Genomic DNA, 20,522 nt, shown 5'->3' with positions numbered 1-20,522 from the left:
ACACACACACACACACACACACACAATGCAGGGAACCAAAGAGAAAAACAGAATAAGAGAGCATCAGGGGACTGTTCCCCTGATAGAATACACCCATATATTGAACGCACTGCTGATACAGAGGGAGAACTAAACTCTTGAATTGCTCTGCAAAATTCAGGCGGTAAATAGGTGTGGTCAAGGCTAATTCCTTCACTGTGAATATCCAGGGAACGGCGGAAGATTTTTGCTGTTGTACTGAAACTCCCTTGCAGCAGCTGTTGCCAGACCGAGAGGACCTGCAGCACTCCCATCACATCCTTGGTGGATATATTCGGGGCCCCCAAGGCATACTTTGCTGGTATCAGCAACCAAGGCGTACGCTGTGTATCTGGACTTTGCTGATGGCAACAGCCTGTTTGTGTTCCCTCCGAGATTTGCATAGGGACCCTTGTCAGCTATCTCTCCCTGTTATCTGTCTCCAACACAGGAACACGCCTCTTCTGGCTCAACACGCACACACAGGAGTGAAGCCAAATTCCGCGTCCCCTCCATGATCAGTTTCGGCTTCCTCCAGCCTCGCGTTTCCAGTCACCACGGTGCCTTAACCCCCAGGAGAGTGACTTATTTCTTCTGATCTTACTGTTCCTCCTCATCTGGACTGCCTGTGGCGAGATGAGCAGGGTCATGGCATTCTGTTATTTCAGAAACTAATAGCCTGGCTTTTTTTCTGGACTGAGTTAGGTCGTTACAACCAGAAAACGTGTTTGGCATTCTCTTACTAATATCTCTCCTTCTTCGTAGTATTGGTCCATCAACCAGATCACAATTTAGTTTGCTATTAGTCTTCTTTAGTACCTCTGACGGGGGAGCAGGGGGTCCCCTCACGGGGAGCTACAGGACTCAGACAGTAAACTGACGTGGTTAAGAAAGACACGTATCCGAGAGCATTTTTCAGTTACAGGACTGTGTTCTGTGGAAGGTCAGGTTTATGTGTTTGCTTTGCTGGTGGGTTGACTGGTTGGTTTTTTCAATGTCACAACGAATATGTTTTCAGATTGTTGTAAAGGGAAAAATCCAACCAAAAATATAACCTACCCGTAATGCTTTGTGTGGTTCTGCACTCTCAGAACAGGTAGCCATTGTGTTACCACTCTAATTAATCCCACGATACCTCTCATTCATTGATCAGACTTAAGTTAAATTCAGCAAACTTTTATTGAGTGCATGCTACATGGTATAGGTAGAGCCTGCCTATAAGGAATTTGGAGTTTAATGGCCATGAATAAACACACTCAGCCAACAGCAACACTGGCTAGCATGGTATTGTTGCCTTAATAAAGGTATGCTAGTCCTGGTCATGAAAATATTGACCCCTTACGTTCTGGGAAATCATCTGGCTCAACCCTTTCACTTTAAAGATAAATGTATCTGATCCTTTACTAGAGTAATCTATATTTGTTGTAGAAAGTTTAGAACATGTAGAAAGGTGGAAACAAGAAATCAAACACCAAAGCCTACCACCCCAAAATAATCATTATTAACCTTTTGATATATTTCCTTCGTCTCTTCACATATTTTACTTTTCACATATAGAAGATAATATTAAATATGTAATTTTGTACATTGATTTTCCCCCCATACAATATTATGGAAATTAAGAACTCTTGGTAAATATATTTTAATTTAAATAATGTTCCATTATTGGATCGACCATAATTTAGGCATTCTTCTACTATTTAGGTTGTTGTACACTATTTTACTATGAAATGCTTTAGGCTTGAAAGTTTCTCAAGATAGAATCTCTGAAGTAGGTTTATAGGTCAAAGTATATGAACATTTAAAAAAATATTTTTTTGATATTTTAGAGAGAGAGGAAGGGAGAGGGAGAAACATCCATCAGCTGCCTCCTGCACACCCCCTCCTGGGGATCGAGACTGCAACCTGTGCATGTGCCCTGATGGGGGATTGAACCAGCAACCTTTTGGTGCACAGGATGAGGCCCAACCAACTGAGCCACACCGGCCAGGGCTAGCGTGTATGAACACTCAAGGCTCTTGCACGATAGTTTTTAAATACTATGCATTTTATAGCATGCATTTGGCTTTATCTTCCCAGCAGGTTTCATGCGCCGTCCTCATACAGACCGCAGGCTCTTCTGCCTTTTAATTGGCACGGAAATTACTAGGACCTGAGTGCGCTCTGGAGGGCGGAGATAAGCAGAGCAATCAAAACCAGCTCCAGGGAAGAAACGGAAACCCAGTCTTGCTAGACTCCCGGGAGCGCCCTCCTCAATTTCTGTTATCTCCCTTTAGAGTTGCATGGACCCTGATTTGCACAAGCGTAGAGAGGTCATGGTTCCTTACCTTTAGAATTGTGGGGGGAGGCAGAAATTAGATTAGGTTCAGACATGTCTAGAAACCACGGAGTTTCTGGCAATGGCTGTTAATAACAATTTCAAGCAAGACAGCTTCTCCTAATAGCTGTGAACGGATGTGAGCAGAGTCCGGCGCACCCGCAGAAAGCCACCGCCGTGACTGCCGAGGCCCCCAGAGAAGGCCGGGGTCCCCTGAGGCCCAGTGTGGCCCGGGACATCCTAGCAATCCTGAGGCTGAAAGGCCGGTGGGACCCCCTGAGCTCTGTCCCAGGCCCTGCATGGAGCGTAGTGACACAGGCTGGGTGGTCTGCACTGTCTGTAGGCCCTGCACCCCCTCTGGGCTGAGCTGAGCCAGGTCTCAGCACAGTTGACTCATGCGTGGCCTTGAGGTTGCCCACACAGCCCTTCATTCTCAAGCACAGACATTTGAAGTAGAATTCCTCAAGCACAGAATGTGAGGTAGAATTCCGTACAGAGGTGCCAGCTCTGCAGGGGCCTTGGCCTGCTCCCAACCCTCAACAGACTTGAAGACTTACACACATCCTCCTAGTCCTCACTGCCGAAAGAGAAGTAAATCCACTTAAAAAATATTTTTTATTGATTTCAGAGAGGAAGGGAGAGGGAGAGAGAGAGATAGAGACATCAATGATGAGAGAGAATCATTGATTGGCTGCCTCCTGCGACCCCCACAATGGGGATCAAGCCCACAACCTGGGCATGTGTGTGTCCTGACCAGGAATCCAACTGTGACCTCCTGGTTCCTAGGTCAATGCTCAACCACTGAGCCACGCTGGCCGGGCAGTAAATCTATTTTTAAACTGTTTCTCAGAGCACCTTCTTCACACGGTCCTGGGGGTACTGTTGGATTGGTTTCCTAGCTCCTCTCCCTACTCACTTACGTGTCAGAGTCTAACCATAGCCAACGAGAGAAAAGCTACCTCACAGACACGCTGGCTACATGCTTGTTTTTACTGTCAGAGCCACGCTTGCTTTCTGCTTTCCTAAATAGCACATAGAAAAACTAGTTTAAATCAGCTTTAAGTCTCTTGGGATCCCTGCATTTTTCTTGCTGTGTTTTCAAATAGCCAGTCATAATCTCTACTATTTGGAAAGCTTGGGTTCCTAGTTCAATATTTATGTTTCCTCACAGTTTTGGACAAGATTACTGTGTTGTTTTTTTAACCCAGCGGCCAGTGAATTACCATTGAGTTTATATTTATCCTTGATTTTGTTATCCCAGATTCATTTTGTAGAGAAAGCCCTAAACTTGGCCTTCTATTACCTTTTATTTAAAAAAATTTTTTTCACTTGTCAATCCTCACCCAAGGATATTTTTTCATTGATTTTTAGAGAAAGTAGAAGGGAAGGGGAGAGACAGAGAGAGAGAAACATCAATGTGAGAGAGACACATGGATTGGTTGCCTCCCACAGGAGCCCCAACCAAGGCCCGGGATGGAGCCTGCACCCCAGGTAGGTGCCCTTGACTGGAACCAAACCCGAGACCCTACAGTCTGCAGGCTGGCGCTCTGTCCACTGAGACAAACCGACCAAAGTACCTTTGCTGCTTTTACCTCTAAGACCTTGAGATGTTCTCTGTGTGAGCCCACGAGCCCTGAAGAAACACCCTCCAGATTGAGAAAACGTCCTATCAATTGTTAAAGTCTCAAATGCAGTCCTTTCCTCAGGCCCCAGAATTACAGAGCATCCCAGCCTCCCCTCCGCAGTGCCCTCCCCCTCCCCCACTGAACCAGGGAATTCGTGTTTCACAAATAAGGCCCTTTGAAGGTCTGCTTGCTCCCACCCTCACCCTCGCTGCTTTCTCTCAATGGCCACGTCAGGGGCCCATCATTATCTGCCGGTGGGGGGCTGGAAATGGCTTTAATCCCAGCCCTTCTGGTGTTTCACCCAAGAAGGCAAGGTTATAGGAGGGTGTGCAGGAAGAGGCGGGGTCACGCAGTGCTACACTCTACACATAAGCTTCATAAATAATGGCTCAATTGAGAAAAGGAGCAATTCTGGGATTTGGGAGATGACAAGGAGTAAGATGAAGTAGCCCCGATAAAGGCTTTATGAAAGCAGCCATTTTAACAGATTGTTTAGGCAGAGGGCCAAGTCGATCTTCGAAATTATTGTGCCGGTAGCAGCCCGTGATGCCACGCTGGAGGTATACGTTAGAGCTGTCCATTGCACCCCCTGGACTATACATTCCTTGTGGTCAGGGACCATTTTAGAACTGATAACAGTGCCTAGCAGAGTGCTCAATAAATAATTACCGAATGAGTGAGTGAGGGCGAATGAAATTCTTGAACACACACACTACCTTTCCCTTCCTCCGCCTCTTCAGCGGCCATGGATGTTCTCTGCACAGCTGACTCCCGATGCCTACCCCAGAGTCCTGCACAGGGATTCTCGGCAAATATTGGGTGACTGGTTGCCATAGAACATCACACGCTTTTTGTATGATCAAAGTATGTGTGTGGAAAGTCATGCCCCATAACCAATCTTCCGGGGTACATGCCTGAGTTGAGGCTATAAACAGTGTATTGTCTTCTTGCCTCTTCGTGTGGGTGAGAAGGTGGAAATGATTCTGTGTTCCTTTGATTACAAGTTCATTCCAGGACCGGATCTGGAGTTGGGCGGCACAGTCAATTCCAGGAAGTCTTGCAGGTGATAATGTTGCAAAACAAAGCAAAAGAACAGCTGTTTTCTAGCCTTTGTGAGCAGTTATAGCTACTTTTATTTCCACTCTGTGAGGCAGTTTGGTTTTAAGTTATTTGCTTTGAAGTTAAAATTAAATTTATTCTCATTATTCCAACATACCTTAGATTGTTTAAGTTCCATAGTCTATTCTCACACGAATAAAAGCAAACATAAAATGTCTCGTACCTCCGCTATTTCTATTTGTGTTGTATTATTTGTGATATTGAAATTGTGTGCTTTTAGATGGAACGTTTTACGCTGTTATTTGATCTACCAAAGAATCCAAACATTGTTTCCCACGTGCACTGACTGGAAAAGAATTCTGGGCTATCTGGGGGTCTGTGGACATCATTTGTTAAATGAAAAGGAAGGTTAATCACTTTTTTTTCCAAATAGAAAGAGCTTTAGTGTTTTTCTGATTATGAAAACTACACAGTCACTGAAAAAAGAGGTCAGGAACAATAAAAAAGAAAGTAAAAACCCTATATAATTCCGCGTTCAGGTTATTGTGCTATTCATTGTAGGGTATGTATGTCTAGGCCTTTTCTCTGCATATATAGTCCTGCCAGTGCAATTTTTTAAAAATTGAAAATGGTATCATTCCACAGATATGGTTTTAAAATGTGTTTCTCCCCCTTGACAACTTTGAGATTTTCAGGGAGAAAAACGGGGAACGTGAATTTTAGGAAGTTTTGCTTTCTAGTGTATAGAGTGGTCTAATTTCCCCTTCGCACCCCCATTAACACAGCTTCTATAACAATCTGCATTACTCTTTGAATCGGTCAGGATTCCGTCAAAGGACACAGAAACCATGCTGGCTATTTTAAGCAGAAAAAGATCTGTTTTTTAAAGATGGGTGTTGTTTACGGGATTGTTGGGAGGTCCAGAAGAGGGGACCTTTCTAGGCTGTTCCTCCAGAAATAGGTCTGAACTGGGGCACTCGGCGGCCAGGGCAGCTGCCCCTTCCCTATGACCAGGAGACAGGGAAGCGGAGAGCAGCCAGCGGAGGGCTGCCCGTGGCCCCGGACCCCCACTGACAGTCACTGCCGCTGCTATTGGCCCCAGAGCCACACGCATCTGCTTGGCCCACACCATCCCTCCTGCTCTGTGAACTCACCGTTTCCCACTTGGTGCATTTGCACCGAATCCTCCCTCCTCCCAGACATGCTGCTACCACACCTTCACTTGCTGTAATTCTTTTCATTCAGGTCTCACTTTAACTGAGACCTCCTTGGAGGGGCCTGGCCTGGCCATCAGCTGTGATGTCACTTCCCGGTCACTCCATCTCGTCACACTGTTGTATTTTCATCATAGCATCGATCAATGCCAGATACCTTTCATTTGTGAATGTGCGCGTCTGCTTTCCTTCTCCGCACTGGGAGCTCCATGGGAACAGGAGCTTCATGTCTTTTGCAACCCTTTCTCCAGTGAATGTGTGTTTGATGGCGGAATAAACTAAGCATTGCAGTTTTTTCATCGTTACCATCTGGTGGGTGAAGCGTGGGCTTCCCATGAATGACTTCTCTGGGTTGGTGAGGCCGAGCATCTTTGAAAACAGGAAGCCTTTCCTGTATACAAACGCTGAGAGGATCTAGAGCAGTGGTTCCCAATGTGGGGCACACACCCACAGGGAGGCAATTTGTTTTTTAAGGGGGGCAATTTGAGTGAATTTTTGGCATTTCTTAGGGTCCTAGGGCAGTGATGGCGAACCTATGACACGCGTGTCAGAGGTGACATCCAAACTCATTTTTTTGGTTGATTTTTCTTTGTTAAATGGCATTTAAATACATAAAATGAATATCAAAAATATTAGTGTTTGTTTTACTATGGTTGCAAATATCAAAAAATTTCTATATGTGACACGGCACCAGAGTTAAGTTAGGGTTTTTCAAAATGCTGACACGCCGAGCTCAAAAGGTTCACCATCACTTTTCGAAGGTCCTCTTATAGCATACCCTCCTATATAATAAAAGGCTAATATGCAAATTGCCCCCTAACTGGGAGTTCGACCAGGGGGCGGGGCCGGCCAGCCAACTGCCAGCAGCCCCTCCCCCCGGGCAGCCTGGCCCAATCAGCCCCTATCAGGGCGGGCTGGCCAGACCCCACCCATGCATGAATTCATGCACCGGGCCTCTAGTATAAATATATATTGTGACATATTATGCATTTCAGTTCTCTATTACATGTTTTGAAATTTTATTTGCTTTTTTTCATATCGCTTCATATTATTATTATTTTTTAGCAATTCCTTAATGATTTCTTCCTCAGTACTTCAACTGTCCTTTCATTCTTTTATTTTTCTCTTTCATGGATGCCATGTTCTTTGGAAGCTTGATAGACCAAGTTAATGGCCTTTTAGGAGTTCACTTTTTTTTTTAATATGTTTTACTGGTTTTATACAGAGAGGAAGGGAGAGGGATAGAGAGTTAGAAACATCTATGAGAGAGAAACACCGACCAGCTGCCTCCTGCACACCCTGCACGGGGGATGTGCCCGCAACCAAGGTACATGCCCTTGACTGGAATCAAACCTGGGACCCTTCAGTCCGCAGGCCGACGCTCTATCCACTGAGCCAAACCGGTTCTGGCAGGAGTTCACTTTTTGAAAAATAAGAATTATTTGTCACGCACGGGGGCTGGGGGGCATCAGAATTTTAGAGACGCTTGGGGGGGCGTGGCCAAAAATAGGTTGGGAACCCCTGTTCTAGAGGCTGAAACCCTCAGCGTCTTCCCTGGACGCACTATGTCAGGTTCCTTACGTTGCTGATAAGTTGCACAATGTCTTCAGTTCCTGACACCTCCTTCCTCACTCGTGCTCCCCCTCGAACCCATGAAGTCAGACTCCTTTCGTGGACTGCACTGACCTCCTGTCGTTTTCCTTCCTCTCCACAGCTTTTGGAAAGAACCAACGGTGGTTTTGAAGAATCGGATCCAGGTGCTACCAAGAGTCCACTCCACTTGGCTGTAAGTGAGATTCTGTGGGCAGCGTTGCTTGTTACAGGAAGAACCAAAGCGTTCCTGAAACAAGGCTGCGCTGACAGTGAAAGCACAGGCGTGCAGAAATAGCTGGCAACGAAAACAGTGCCCGGGCAAAGGCTCAGGCACATCCATTGACACCCACCTCACCACCCTCAGTCACACCCACCAACACGCCCACTGACATATGCACACACACTCTGAATCCAGTGAAATCAGGTTAAAATGTGCATAAGTCTTTGTTCCTGGAGATGGATTTGGAATGGAAAATGTGGGTAGGTAGTGGGATGCTTACATGTAAAAAATTCACACCAGTTGGCTTTTGGTATCGGTTACTCTAAAGGTTGCTCCCTGAAATCTCTGCCCAACCATCGGCTGTGCCTGGGGAAGTTACCCCATCGCTGAGTGTTCACAGACAGCACTAGCCACCCCCAGAGAGGCCTGTTGGAAAGGGTACTTCAGATGGAATCCCGATGCCCTTTGAAAGCGGGGTTGAGTGCACCGCCAAGCCTCCTTCTGATCTGAGAAGAGACTTCTCAGCTTCTAGAAATCCTGTCATCTCTCATTCATTTTTAAAAAGTGATTGTTCAGGTTTTTTTTGCGTGCCTGGTGCTCTGCTAAGCTCTATGGGTTTCCAGTCCTGGAAAGACAGGGTGGGCTTTGGGAGTGAGGAAGTGCATGCAGAGAGGGGTCCCAGCTGCCAGTCTCCTCACTAGTAGCTCATCTGCACCTGGTTTCCCTCCTGTAAATTAAAAGGGGTGAGTTAGTTAAGGATCCCCAAACCCTTTCCAATTTGTTGTATGAGCTTAGCTAAGTATCTAACCTCTTGTGCCTCAGTTTATCCACCCGCCACATGTGGAGAACAGCAGTCCCTTTATCCCAGGGCGGTTGGGGGAATGACATGAGCTAACACGTACAGCAGTGAGAACAGTGCCTGGCGCCTGTGTGCAGCCAGCAGCGTCATCCTCCCCATGGTTAACATGATGTCGGTCTTTCATTGACATGTGCCGACTGTGTCTAGTAAGCACCGTCCCAGGAGCTGGAGCTGTTGCTGTAGGCAAAGCCCGGGCTCTGTCCTGGTACTTTCCAGTCCAGTCCAGGCAAGTGACTGTGGGGCAGGACGGAGGGTGATAGGTGCTGCGTGTGCCCCACAGAGATCAGCGAGACGGGGGTGGAGGTGGCCGGGGCGCCGTTCCATAGCGCAGAGCCTCCCTCCTGCACGGGCACCAGGGCTGCCCACGTGGCTGGCTGACACCTGAGTGTTCTAGGCAGAAGCGCAAAGGTGAGGGCACGCTTGGCAAGTTACCGGAAGAGCCAGAAAACCACTGTGGCAGGGAGAGTGTGGCGTGGGGAGGGGACAAGGCCTGACATGTTGCCGGGGGGCAGGGAGCCGCGCAGGTCAGAGGGCCTCATGCTCTTGGAAGAACTGTGACCTTTCCTTTGAGCAAAATAGGAAGCCCTTTGGGGGAGTCTGAGGAGACAGATGAAGTGATATTACTTTTGTTTTAAAAGTGTGTGGAGTTGGAACTGTAAGGTAGACAAAGCAGAACGTAGACAACCAGGCAAGCAGGATTGAGGATGCTTTTGGCCATGGTGATAGCAGTGGGTTAATCCTAAAACATTTTAGTCGTGCCCTTGAAATGCAAACCGTTTAAAAATATATTATTTGCTTTGCCCTGGTTGGTTTGGCTCAATGGATAGATCGTTGGCCTGTGGACTGGAGGGTCCCAGGTTCCATTCCGATCGAAGGTGCGTGCCCGGGTGGGGAGCTTGCGGGAAGTAGCTGATCAATGATTCTCTCTCATCATCGATGTTTCTCTCTCTCTCCCTCTCCCTTCCTCTCTGAAATCAAAAAAAATATTTTAAAAAATAATAAACACAAATAAAAATATATTATTTGCTTCAAGGACTCCCCAAGGATGCCATCTGCCTGTCCAGGGGCCTCTGAGGCAATTCACTGGATGAAACCCCAGGGCATTCGCTTCTTAGGTGGAAGCAGATGCCCTCCAACCTGCTGGCCACGGGACACCTGACCCATCTGGTTACCATTTCCTGCCTGAATGATCCAAGCCTCCAGGGTGACGAGCCAGGGAGTTCATGGGCATTTTCAGCCACTTGAAAAAATTAAATCAGGAAGCAGGGCTATGCAAATGAGGGCTCCCGCTGCCCAGAGGTCCAGATGGACCCACGGCTGCGCGGATTCTGTGAGGACCCCCAACTTCTTCCTCCTCGGTGTCCTCGGTTCCCATCGAAAAAGTTCAAAGAAATTAATCATGTTCTAAAAATATGTGTTACCTACCGAGATTTAAGGAATTTCGTGAAACAGACGTAAAATGTTTGTTCCCTGCGGCAAAGGCTTACGCTGGGTTGTCTATTGAAAGCCGGCACACTAAGTGCTTTTTGAACCAGCGTGTTTGTTCCTTTGTGAGTTTCTTCCTCCTTTAGTTATTTCAGAAATTATTTGTGGAATTACCTACTGACCGCCTGGTGGAAGATGATGGGAATAGAAAGGAGAATAGGACAGTTTTCAGCGTGTCCTGCTGACTACCGAGTCCCTTTCAGAGAGCTTAAAGCTTTGTTGTCTGCTCTTTCAATAGACCCCAGAAGCCATATAATTGTCTCAAGACTGAATCATGCATTAACCATCAAAGAGAATCCCATAGGGCTAAGCTCTGAAGTGTGAAGATAAATGAACGTTCTGGTCTAGTCCGAGTTACCTTTATTATTCCCCTCCTGTTGCCTTTGACATTTAGTAGTCACTGTGTCTCTTCAGTTCTGTATTGTAATGCAGATGTATGCTAAAATGCAGGAGCTGGAAACAGGGCCAGCGATTTCCAACCTATGGCACACACAAACTAATTCCTAGAATTCTGGAGCACACCAAAAGATGTATTTTTGGCCTCTGTATTTGTTATGGCCTAACAACAACAAAAAATAGGTATATGTTTGATCGATTCACACGGGATGGCTCTTGTGTTTACTGTTGTCATTTTTTATCTGACAATCTAAGGCAGCCATGGGCAAACTACGGCCCCACGGGCCAGATCTGGCCGTTTGAAATGAATAAAACTATTGAAAAAAAAAGACCGTACCCTTTTATGTAATGATGTTTACTTTGAATTTATATTAGTTCACACAAACACTCCATCCATGCTTTTGTTCCGTTTAAGAACCCATTGTGGCCCTCGAGTCAAAAAGTTTGCCCACCCCTGACTAAGGCAAAAGAGGTCAGTGCCCCTGACTAAGCCGTCAGGTATTGCATGTTTTAACAATTCTTGCAGCACACCAGTTAAAAATCGCTGAACTAGTCTAAAGGCAAAAACCAGGATTCTATAGGTAAACCCAGACTTTCAACCATCCTATCTTTAAGAGACGTTTCAAGCTCCTGGTATCGAAGGAAGTATGGGGTGGGATTCTGAGGCTTCTCTAACTGCCAGCAGGGCTCCCTCTGTCTTATTTTGACATTAAGCCTCTTTAGGTTGGACACAGGCTAATGGGTTTAGCCGTTGCTGTGAGGTTTAAAGGGCCTCTTGGAGGAGATGAGTTCGTACGTCAGCACCCAGCTTATGTGCCTGTGGTGCCCCTGCGATGCCTCCGCGCCCACTGCCTTCCTGAGTCTGTCTCTGTGTCTTCTGTAGTAAATCTAACGTGTTTGCTGTCATGCTTCATAGATATGCATGTGCTTTGTAAGCCGCCGGTTCTATTTTCTGAGACTGTCGTACTGACAAACGTGAACATGTTCTCTGTTTTTGTCTCAGAAGTAACAGGCCTGGAAGGACCACCATTTGCAAATGGCAACTAGATCCTCCTGTTACCCACGTGGAGTCCTTTCCCCGGGTGTGACGTCAGGATGTCCACATGAGCAGAATCAGTTGCTGCCATTACAATTTAAATGTTTTTATTGATTTCAGAGAGAAAGAGAGAGGGAGGGAGGGAGGGAGAGAGAAACATCAATGATGAGAGAGAATCGCTGGCCGGCTGCCTCCTGCATGCCCCACACTGGGGATCAAGCCCCCAACCCAGGCATGTGCCCTGACCAGGAATCTAACCGTGACCTCCTGGGTCACAGGTTGACGCTCTACCACTGAGCCACGCAGTTGGCTGGGCCCTGCCATTACAATCTATTTATTTATTTATTTTAATTTAAATTCTTTATTGTTTTAAAGTATTACATAAGTCTCCTTTTCCCCCCATTGACCTCTCCCTGGCCGCCCCCACACCCCAGCACGTGCCCTCACCTACCTCCCCCTATCTGTGTCCATTGGCTTTGCCCATATGCATGCATACGAGTCCTTCGGTGGATCTCTTACCCCCTCACGCATTACAGTGTAAAGTGAGAGGAAGTGTTATGCAAAGTCAGTTTTCAAATAAGCCACGGACTCCAGCCCTGGGTGAGATAGATTTACACCCTGATGTCGATGCTCCTGTTACCACAGCCGCTCAAAGCCACCTCCGGCCTGAGTCAGTGGTGGCAGAGACCAGGTGATGGGGACATGGGAATCCATCCCACCAGCCTATCTGCTTGGCATAGTTGGAATTGTCCTGTAATAAAAAGCTAAAGAAACAAAGCCGTTGGCCCTGTGGCGCCCATTCCATGGCAGCTCATGCCAAGGCCCCAGCCGGGCCTCAGGGTCCGTGTGCTCTGAGTCCCAGCTCCACATGCGAGACCGTGTGACCGCGGGCGGCTTGGCCCATGTCCCTGTCCTTCCGTGTCCTCGTGGGTCAAGTGGGGATCACGATAGCATTCAGACCATGGGTGGCCGTGACAGTTACAGGAGGCGCTGCCTGCCCAGTGCTGCCTGGCTCAGAGCAAAGGCTCAGTCCAAACGCTTCAGAGTTGAGTTTAGACTGAAGGCCCGGGAGCCTCTGCAGTTACGGTTTGCACAGCAAGTCCAGATCCTAAAGGTGGTGCAGGGATTCGGGTTCTCCGTCTCAAGAAAGGCCGTGTGCAGTGTAGGAGCCACGGCCTGGACGTTCCGAGCGCAAATCTTGCTTCATCGCTCGTTCGGGGCACTTCCCCTGACGCCAGGCCTTCCAGGGAAGAGTGTAGTTTCTGATCCAATGCTTGTTAATCAGCTCTCCGCACCGGAACACGTAGAGACAAAAGTATTTTGTCTGAAAGTCACTTCAGTGGAATTACTGGGGGGAAATGATAAGACGTTGCCTGAAAGCATAGGTTTTCATGGTCTCAGATTTGGGGTTTCAAATCCCGACTCTGTCATGTACTAGCTAAGTGCTGTTGAGTCAGTGAACATTGCTGGTTTCATTGTTTTATTCATCTATAAAAAGGATGCTTGCAGCGATTAAATGAGAGGCTATAGCTGGAGTGCTCAGCACAGTGCCTTCAATAGTGCTATTTAAAAAACATATTCCACCCTGGCCGGCTCGGTTCATTGGGTAGAGTGTCGGCCTGTGGACTGAAAGGGCCCAGGTTCGATTCCAGTCAAGGGCATGTACCTGGGTTGCGCGCACTTCCCCAGTGGGGGATGTGCAGGAGGCAGCTGATCGATGTTTCTCTCTCATCGATGTTTCTAACTCTCTATCTCTATCTCTCTCCTTTCCTCTCGGTAAAAAATCAATAAAATGTATTAAAATAAATAAATAAATAAATAAAAATATATTCCAAAAAATACTCAGAGGAAACAATTTAAATAATTTTAAAAAAGATAAGGTGAAAAATGTCCATATGTTCATTACTTTACTTTTCGTTTCTAGAAGTTCACAGTTTCTCTCCTAATCTTCTAAAATTTGCTATAAATATAGAAGTATACATATAAAGACATGTATATATCTGGATAAATTTGCTTTTTTTGTATAAATGAGGTCATGTTCTATACAGTGTTTGCAACTTAGTATTTTTTTTTATTTGATAGGTTTTGTCAAATTGCTCTCCACAAATGTCACACCAATCTATATTCCCACCAACAGAGCATAAGATTGCTTTTTCCACCGCTCTTAACTAATACAGGACATGGACAAACTTAATCATTGCCAATCTGGTAGTTAAAAAATAGTACCATAAAATATACATTTTTTTCATATGTTCACTGACCTTTTCTTTTTATGTGAGCTGCCTCTTTATGCCCTTTGCACATTTTCTAGTTTTTAAAAATGCTTTGTAAGAGCTCTTGTTATATTAAGGAAACTAACCTTTTCCTGTGCTGAGCCCCTTTTCAAATAAATGGTGCCTGAGTAATCACCGTGGCAGAAACATGGAAGGTGCCGGAGACCAAAGAGGGGACTTGGGCTGAGGACTCTGAAGAATGGACTTCCCTCCGTCTCTCTCACCTCCCTGCTCCTCCCTGTCCCTGCTCTCTGGATTCCTACACCTTTGCTTTTCTTTATTTCAATGTCCTTTCTCTTGTGTGTACATAGATGCTTTTCATAGACTTAATAAAAATCAGCTTTCAGACTTTTATTTTTTAGTATGAAGGCTCTTCCTCTTAGCACAGCGTAGGGCCTCATAATAGGTCAGAACTTGGTGCTGCTACACAGAATGTTTTTCCACACTTTTGTCTCTGTTTTCATTGTAATCCGTGGAGGGAGTAAAGGGGAGAGGAGGAAGCATCAACTGTGTACACGGTATGATGCAAAGTCTGGGCGATTTTATCTCTCTCTTTTTTTAATCCTCCTTGTGAGGCACCTTTTATTGCTCTCCTTTTATAGACAAGGAAACAAACTAAGTGAAATTAAGAGACTCACCCAGGGTCACGTGGCTAGAAATGAAAATATTCAACCGCATCAAGGTCTCTACACCTCTGTTGAATTATGAAGACCACATGTTTTTGGTAACCTTTTGCTCCAGGTTTAAAAGAATAATCTTTTAAACGGGGGGAAAAAATTAGATCATGTCAGTATGGTTGGCCTGAGCGGGCAGATATAAGAATATATTAACTCATTCAGCTGCTGGTTTGCATTGGGAGAGTAGATCGATAGATACAAATACATGAACCCATTCATACATTCAGTGCCTCTGGGGCAGATTATTTGACAAAAGAGAAAGGGCACGAAGGAATCCATACATAGCCGTGAGTTTCATGCATTTTGATTTTTCAATCTAATTCTTTGGTTTCCTGTTTTTTTGTTTGTTTGGTTGGTTTTTTAAAAATATATTTTATTGATTTTTTACAGAAAAGAAGGGAGAGGGATAGAGAGTTAGAAACATTGATGAGAGAGAAACATCCATCAGCTGCCTCCTGCACACTCCCTACTGGGGATGTGCCCACAACCAAAGGTACATGCCCTTGACCAGAATCGAACCTGGGACCCTTCAGTCCGCAGGCTGACGCTCTGTCCACTGAGCCAAACCAGTTAAGGCTGGTTTCCTGTGTTTTGCTTTATCCCGAGTGTCTGTCTGACGTGCTCCTTAGGGTGGCCTCTGACTGTGACCTTGGAGGCTGCGCCCCTCGCTGGGAGAGCGGTGGGGTCCGAGGCGAGCGAGCACTCGTGTCACTGGCTTCCCCTTTGCAGGCCTACAATGGGCACCACCAGGCCCTGGAAGTGCTCCTGCAGTCCCTGGTGGACCTGGACATCCGGGACGAGAAGGGCCGCACCGCTCTGGACCTGGCTGCCTTCAAGGGCCACACGGAATGCGTGGAAGCGCTGATCAACCAGGGCGCGTCCATCTTTGTGAAAGACGATGTCACCAAAAGGACCCCACTTCACGCCTCAGGTGGGTCTCGCCCAGAGAATGGTTAGCGTTTTTGCGGCCGACTCGTAAGCTGAGAAAAAGGTTGGCAGCATCTTCTTCCATCCCAATTTTTAAAACATTTTCTTTCTGCATCAGGCATGCCTACACCCTTCCAAAACCCTTGGCTTCCCATCCCCGTGGAAGTGATCGGTGTTCTCTGACCAGTTGGGCCCTGGGATCTCCTTTAAAGATGTATTTTTTTAGAGCAGTTTTAGGTTCACAGCAAAATTGAGAGGAAGGCACAGAGACTTCCCACCCACCTCCTGCCTCCCTATGCATAGCCTCTCCCATTATCAACATCCCACGAGAGTGGTACATATATTACAATTGATGAGCCTACATCGACACCTCATCCCCATCCTAAGTCCATAGTTTCCATTAGGGTTTACTCTTGCTGTTGTGCATCCTATGAGTTTGGACAAATGTAGAATGATATGTATGCATTACTACAGTATCATACAGAGTACAATACTATAAATCCAGCTCTAATAATCCTCCGTGCTCTATCTGGTCTTAACTCAAAGGAGAGTGCAGAGCCTTTGGCCAATACTCATCACAAAACACTCTGAAAAAGGGCAAGGCCTACTGTGACCTTCAGATAAGTCACATAGAACAAAATCACACAGCATTTTAAAGTGGGAAATTCATGACGTTTCAGGGCTGTTTCATAAAAGGAGTCATCAGACAGCGGACTAATCAGCGCACCATTCTGCCGGCCTAAATGATGCCTCTGAGCTTTTGCTCTGATTCTTGGTGCATCGGGTGTAAAAAGAGACTCTTAAAAAGTGCATGTAGATATCAAAAAGGAACTAATTGTCTTTTTCTGGGATTTTTCTCTAATACACATACAATCACACTGTATGTATCAGGACCCTGCTAGAGGTACACACAGACATAAAGTGATGGGGAGAGCCTCTAGCTCAGTGAGAGCATATATTCCTTTGGAGTCGGGGATTCAATGATATCTGCCTTTGATCAGGATCGTAAATATTGTCTTATGATGAGAAATAACTGTCTTATACCATTAAATGAGTGTATTGAAGCAGCAAAGAGTGAAGATGGTTTTCCAGTAGATTTAATGATCTTGTTGGGAAAATTTTATCAGAATGTTAGACTTTGTAGAAGAATTTCCACCTACAATCCTGAATTTCCAAACCACTGAAGAAAAACAATGTGGAGTAGAAAAGAAACACAAAACATGGCTGTGGCCTAATTACCTGGAAACAATTATTCCTGGGGGGAAAAAACTTTAGCCAGGAGGTCAGCAGTAGTTGGTTAAAGTGCAGTTCTTATTTTTTACCCACATTCATTTTTTTTTTGGTATTGTTGTAAAGCATTATACAGTTTGAGATTCTAGACATCCTTGGCATTATTCTAAAGTTCAAATTTAGTTCTTTAAAAATATTGGTAGCCTACTCTTAAGGCAAGCACCCCATCTTAGTTACCAGGTACTCCCTGACAACGACAAAGGGCCTCTTTTCATTGTGGAGAATCGCTCTTGTAAACAGTGAACCATGAAAAAATAACCATGGTCACTCATTTGCCACTGCATAGGTTATGGTCCAATGGAGCCCCCTCGTGGTCAAGCCGACTCACTCCTTTTTGGATGTCCTGCAAGTCATTCATTGGGCAACACAGGCTGTCATTGGACTCTGTTCTCCACAAAGTGTCTGCTGTGTGCAAGCTTTAGCCCGTGCTTTCAGAATCTGCTTACCCTGAATCTCTTCCAACTCATTTGAAAGGCCAACTTTTTGTTGTTGTTGTTTCAAATCCTGGGAATTCTGTGAGGAGCAGGAGCCAGAATGGATGTCAGAGGTTTGGGCACAGCTAGTTGCAATGGCAGTTGCGGTCTTTGAGCAGCGGAGGCGGGCTAGTCTAAGACAAAGCTGGACTTGGCCCCGCACAGCCAAGGAGATGTTAGCCATTGGGGAAACGGAGAGTGTGGGGAGCCAACAGGAATTCCACTTTGGCTGCACTTTTCCACGAAGGGGGCCTTATACTTACCTGAGGGCTATTGGCTCAGTCCAAAAAGCAGTACCCTCCCCCCGCAACAACAACAACAACACACACTACTGTGGGTACTGGTTTGCTCCGCAACACACTGGCTCAGTGATAGGAACTTAGATGATTTTTCCCTTTTTCTGTTTAGCCAAAAACCAAATATCCTTGGAGCCTGTAAAGGAGGTCAAGTTGATGAAGAAGGAGGCATCAGTCACACTCCCCTGACCCTCCCTCTGCGTTGGGGACCCATTGCCATAGCATTTAGCTCCCACTCCTCTGCCCATCCTTTCCTTTTAAGCATACAGTAAGCTGCTCGCCTACAGGCGGTACAGCGGTAACAGGTTGAATGCACTACTAAAACAAAGAAAACAACCCAATGGCAACCACAATACAATGCCTGTGTTCCAGTCCCCAAATTTCCTCCTGAGATACAGAAATGTACCTGAGAATGAGCTGAGAGCAGCGGTCCACAGAATGTGGGCATTATTCCTGTGTCTCAGCTGAGTGGTGTCGATGAACGTGAGCTCATTCTAACATGTATTGTCCCTGAAAAACATGTCATTGAATTAGCATTCTCTCCGACTGGCATTCGATAAAAGGACTGTAAAGTGCAGCTCTTCCAAGAGCCCTCATTAACCTAACGTAGCTGCATCTACATCTATTCCTTCTCTCTCCGCATCCATGTGGAGGCAAATGCAATGCATGCTAGTGTCCTCACCATTCAGAGAGGAGAGAAGGTCACGATGGAAAACGTACACATTGCTTGTCCTCAGCCTACTCCCCGAGTGGAAGCCATGTCTGTGTGAGGCTGTGGGAGGCAAACTGGAGGGGGGAGCTGCTCCCGCCCAACTGTCCTCCTGGGAGGCTGCCTCCCAGCACCCGGAGCACCCACCCTGCAGGAAGCATCGCGCCTGGTGCGCATAAGTGTAACCAGTAAGGGGTCCGGGTTGCCTGTCCCTGCTTGAGCCAATGAAGCAGAGACAGGGCTGCATCATATATGAGCATTTATTCCAATACTGCCAGCAGCATGGGGAGCAGCAGGTCATCCACAAAAATCTGCACCCCCCCAAAACCAGCTGCTTCTATTGGGTAGAAGGACAAAGCTTACATGGGAAGTAGGCAAAAGGGTGTGCCAAATGGGCAGTTTGCAGGTAACAATGGCTGGGGATTTGCAAAGGCCTGCGGCATGGCACGCACAGGCTGGGGGTCATCACAGGGCTGGCAGCTCTGGTTTCTGCAACAAGGCTGTTCATCTTCCCATGACAACAGGCCGCTGCCGATGGGGAGGGGGCTGCATTTCCAGGTGAGCTCCCAGGGCCCATGTGCAACCAGCCGGGTCAGAATGTGCCTTCTTTCATCAGAACAATCCAATCCCGGTGAACAGGGCATGATTCATATTTCTTACAATGACAGCTGGTCCCCAATATTCTACTTCTGCCCCGTCATAGGGTGTCATGTGATGTGCCCGAGCTGGTCCAGGCCAGCAGCAGTGTCCTGGCTGCCTCTCTTGCCCCTTGCCAGCCCTCACTGTGACCGCTGGTGATTAGGGGTGAGGACCCGCAGCACCTGGGAAGTGGCAAGGAGACCTCTGCAGGGGAAGGGAGGGGAGGGGAAGGGAGGCCAGGGGACCAGGAGTGTGAGGCTGATGGAGAGCCCCACCCCCCCCTGCCCTTCCCCCTGCATGCATGAGACACTGTCAGGCTGTGGTTTGAGGAACTCTGGGACAGAGGTGCCCCTGCAGGCAGCCCATCCAGGCTGTCAATCAACGAGCAGTGAGTGGGCAGCCTCTGTACACCTCCCCGGCCTGAGGGTTTGCTCTCAGTCACTGCGCGTCAATCAGAACGGTTACTTGGATGCCTGCAGAATGTACAGTGACGGAGGGAATATTAGCAGGACCTGTTCGATTTCTCCCTTCCTCTTCTCGCCTCTCCTCTGCTTCACCTCTTCCCTATTCCCTCCTTCCATCGTATTCCTGCTCCCCTCTCTCCCCTCCACTCCCCTCTCCTGTCCTTTCTTCCTTCTTTGTAAAAAGGTCTGAAGGCAGGCAAGACACCGGATTACATAGTACCATTGTGTGACTCTCTCAGAAGAGCAAAAGGAACTGGGAAGTAGGGAGAAATGAAAAAAAGAGATTTGAAAAAAAGGACATCATATTTAAGGGAAAATTACCCTCAGGGCATGAACCAGGGACCTGTTCGGTAAGGACCACGGGGCCCTGCTGGGGAGAACGAGAAGATGGATGAGTGAAGTCAGCCTCGGGGCTCACTGAGCCGGCAGCTGGTATGACCTGGAATGTGGGGACAGCAGACTGGAGCCCAAGCAGACTTCATCTGGAGGGCTGTGTGTGCTCGTGTGGGTCTGTGAACAGAATGCCGTTCTTCTCTCTTCCAGTGATTAACGGTCACACCCTGTGTTTGCGGCTGTTACTAGAAATCGCAGACAACCCGGAAGTGGTTGACGTGAAAGATGCCAAAGGACAGTAAGTGTCCCCCTGGGCCGGGCCGGCGGTTCATTTCGGTCACGGTGGGTGATGGCTGGTTGGTTAGCCGCTGGGAGGGCTGGTTGCTGAGCTTGAGGTTGCGGGGTACGTGTTTGGGTGAAATGCACTGGCTGGGGACCCCGGAATAACAAGGTAGCTTCGTGTCAGAGTGTATGCAGGGACGGCAGAAGTAGGGCTACGGTTGCTCATATGGAAAAAGACGCAGCTTATGATGATTACAGTAGCTCTATTAACTCTAAAGAATGTCACAACAGGACTTAGATTCTAAGTGCAGTGTGTGTGTGTGTGTGTGTGTGTGTG

At 47.0% G+C, this 20,522-nt stretch overlaps 1 protein-coding gene across 3 annotated transcripts in view; it reads left to right on the top strand.

Annotated features, from left to right (window-relative positions):
• The window catches only part of ANKRD44 (ankyrin repeat domain 44), a 131,401-nt gene that overhangs the window by 92,543 nt on the left and 18,336 nt on the right, over positions 1-20,522 (top strand). For all 3 annotated transcript variants that reach the window (XM_015566105.1, XM_015566103.1, XM_015566104.1), the window contains exons 16-18: positions 7,948-8,019; positions 15,502-15,703; positions 20,114-20,201. In XM_015566105.1, coding sequence (XP_015421591.1) covers positions 7,948-8,019; positions 15,502-15,703; positions 20,114-20,201 — 362 coding nt within the window. The remainder of the gene's footprint in view (positions 1-7,947; positions 8,020-15,501; positions 15,704-20,113; positions 20,202-20,522) is intronic.

This window comes from Myotis davidii, unplaced genomic scaffold (assembly GCF_000327345.1).
Source record: "Myotis davidii unplaced genomic scaffold, ASM32734v1 scaffold221, whole genome shotgun sequence".
Lineage (NCBI taxonomy): Eukaryota > Metazoa > Chordata > Mammalia > Chiroptera > Vespertilionidae > Myotis > Myotis davidii.
This window is presented reverse-complemented; position numbering and strand designations above follow the sequence as displayed.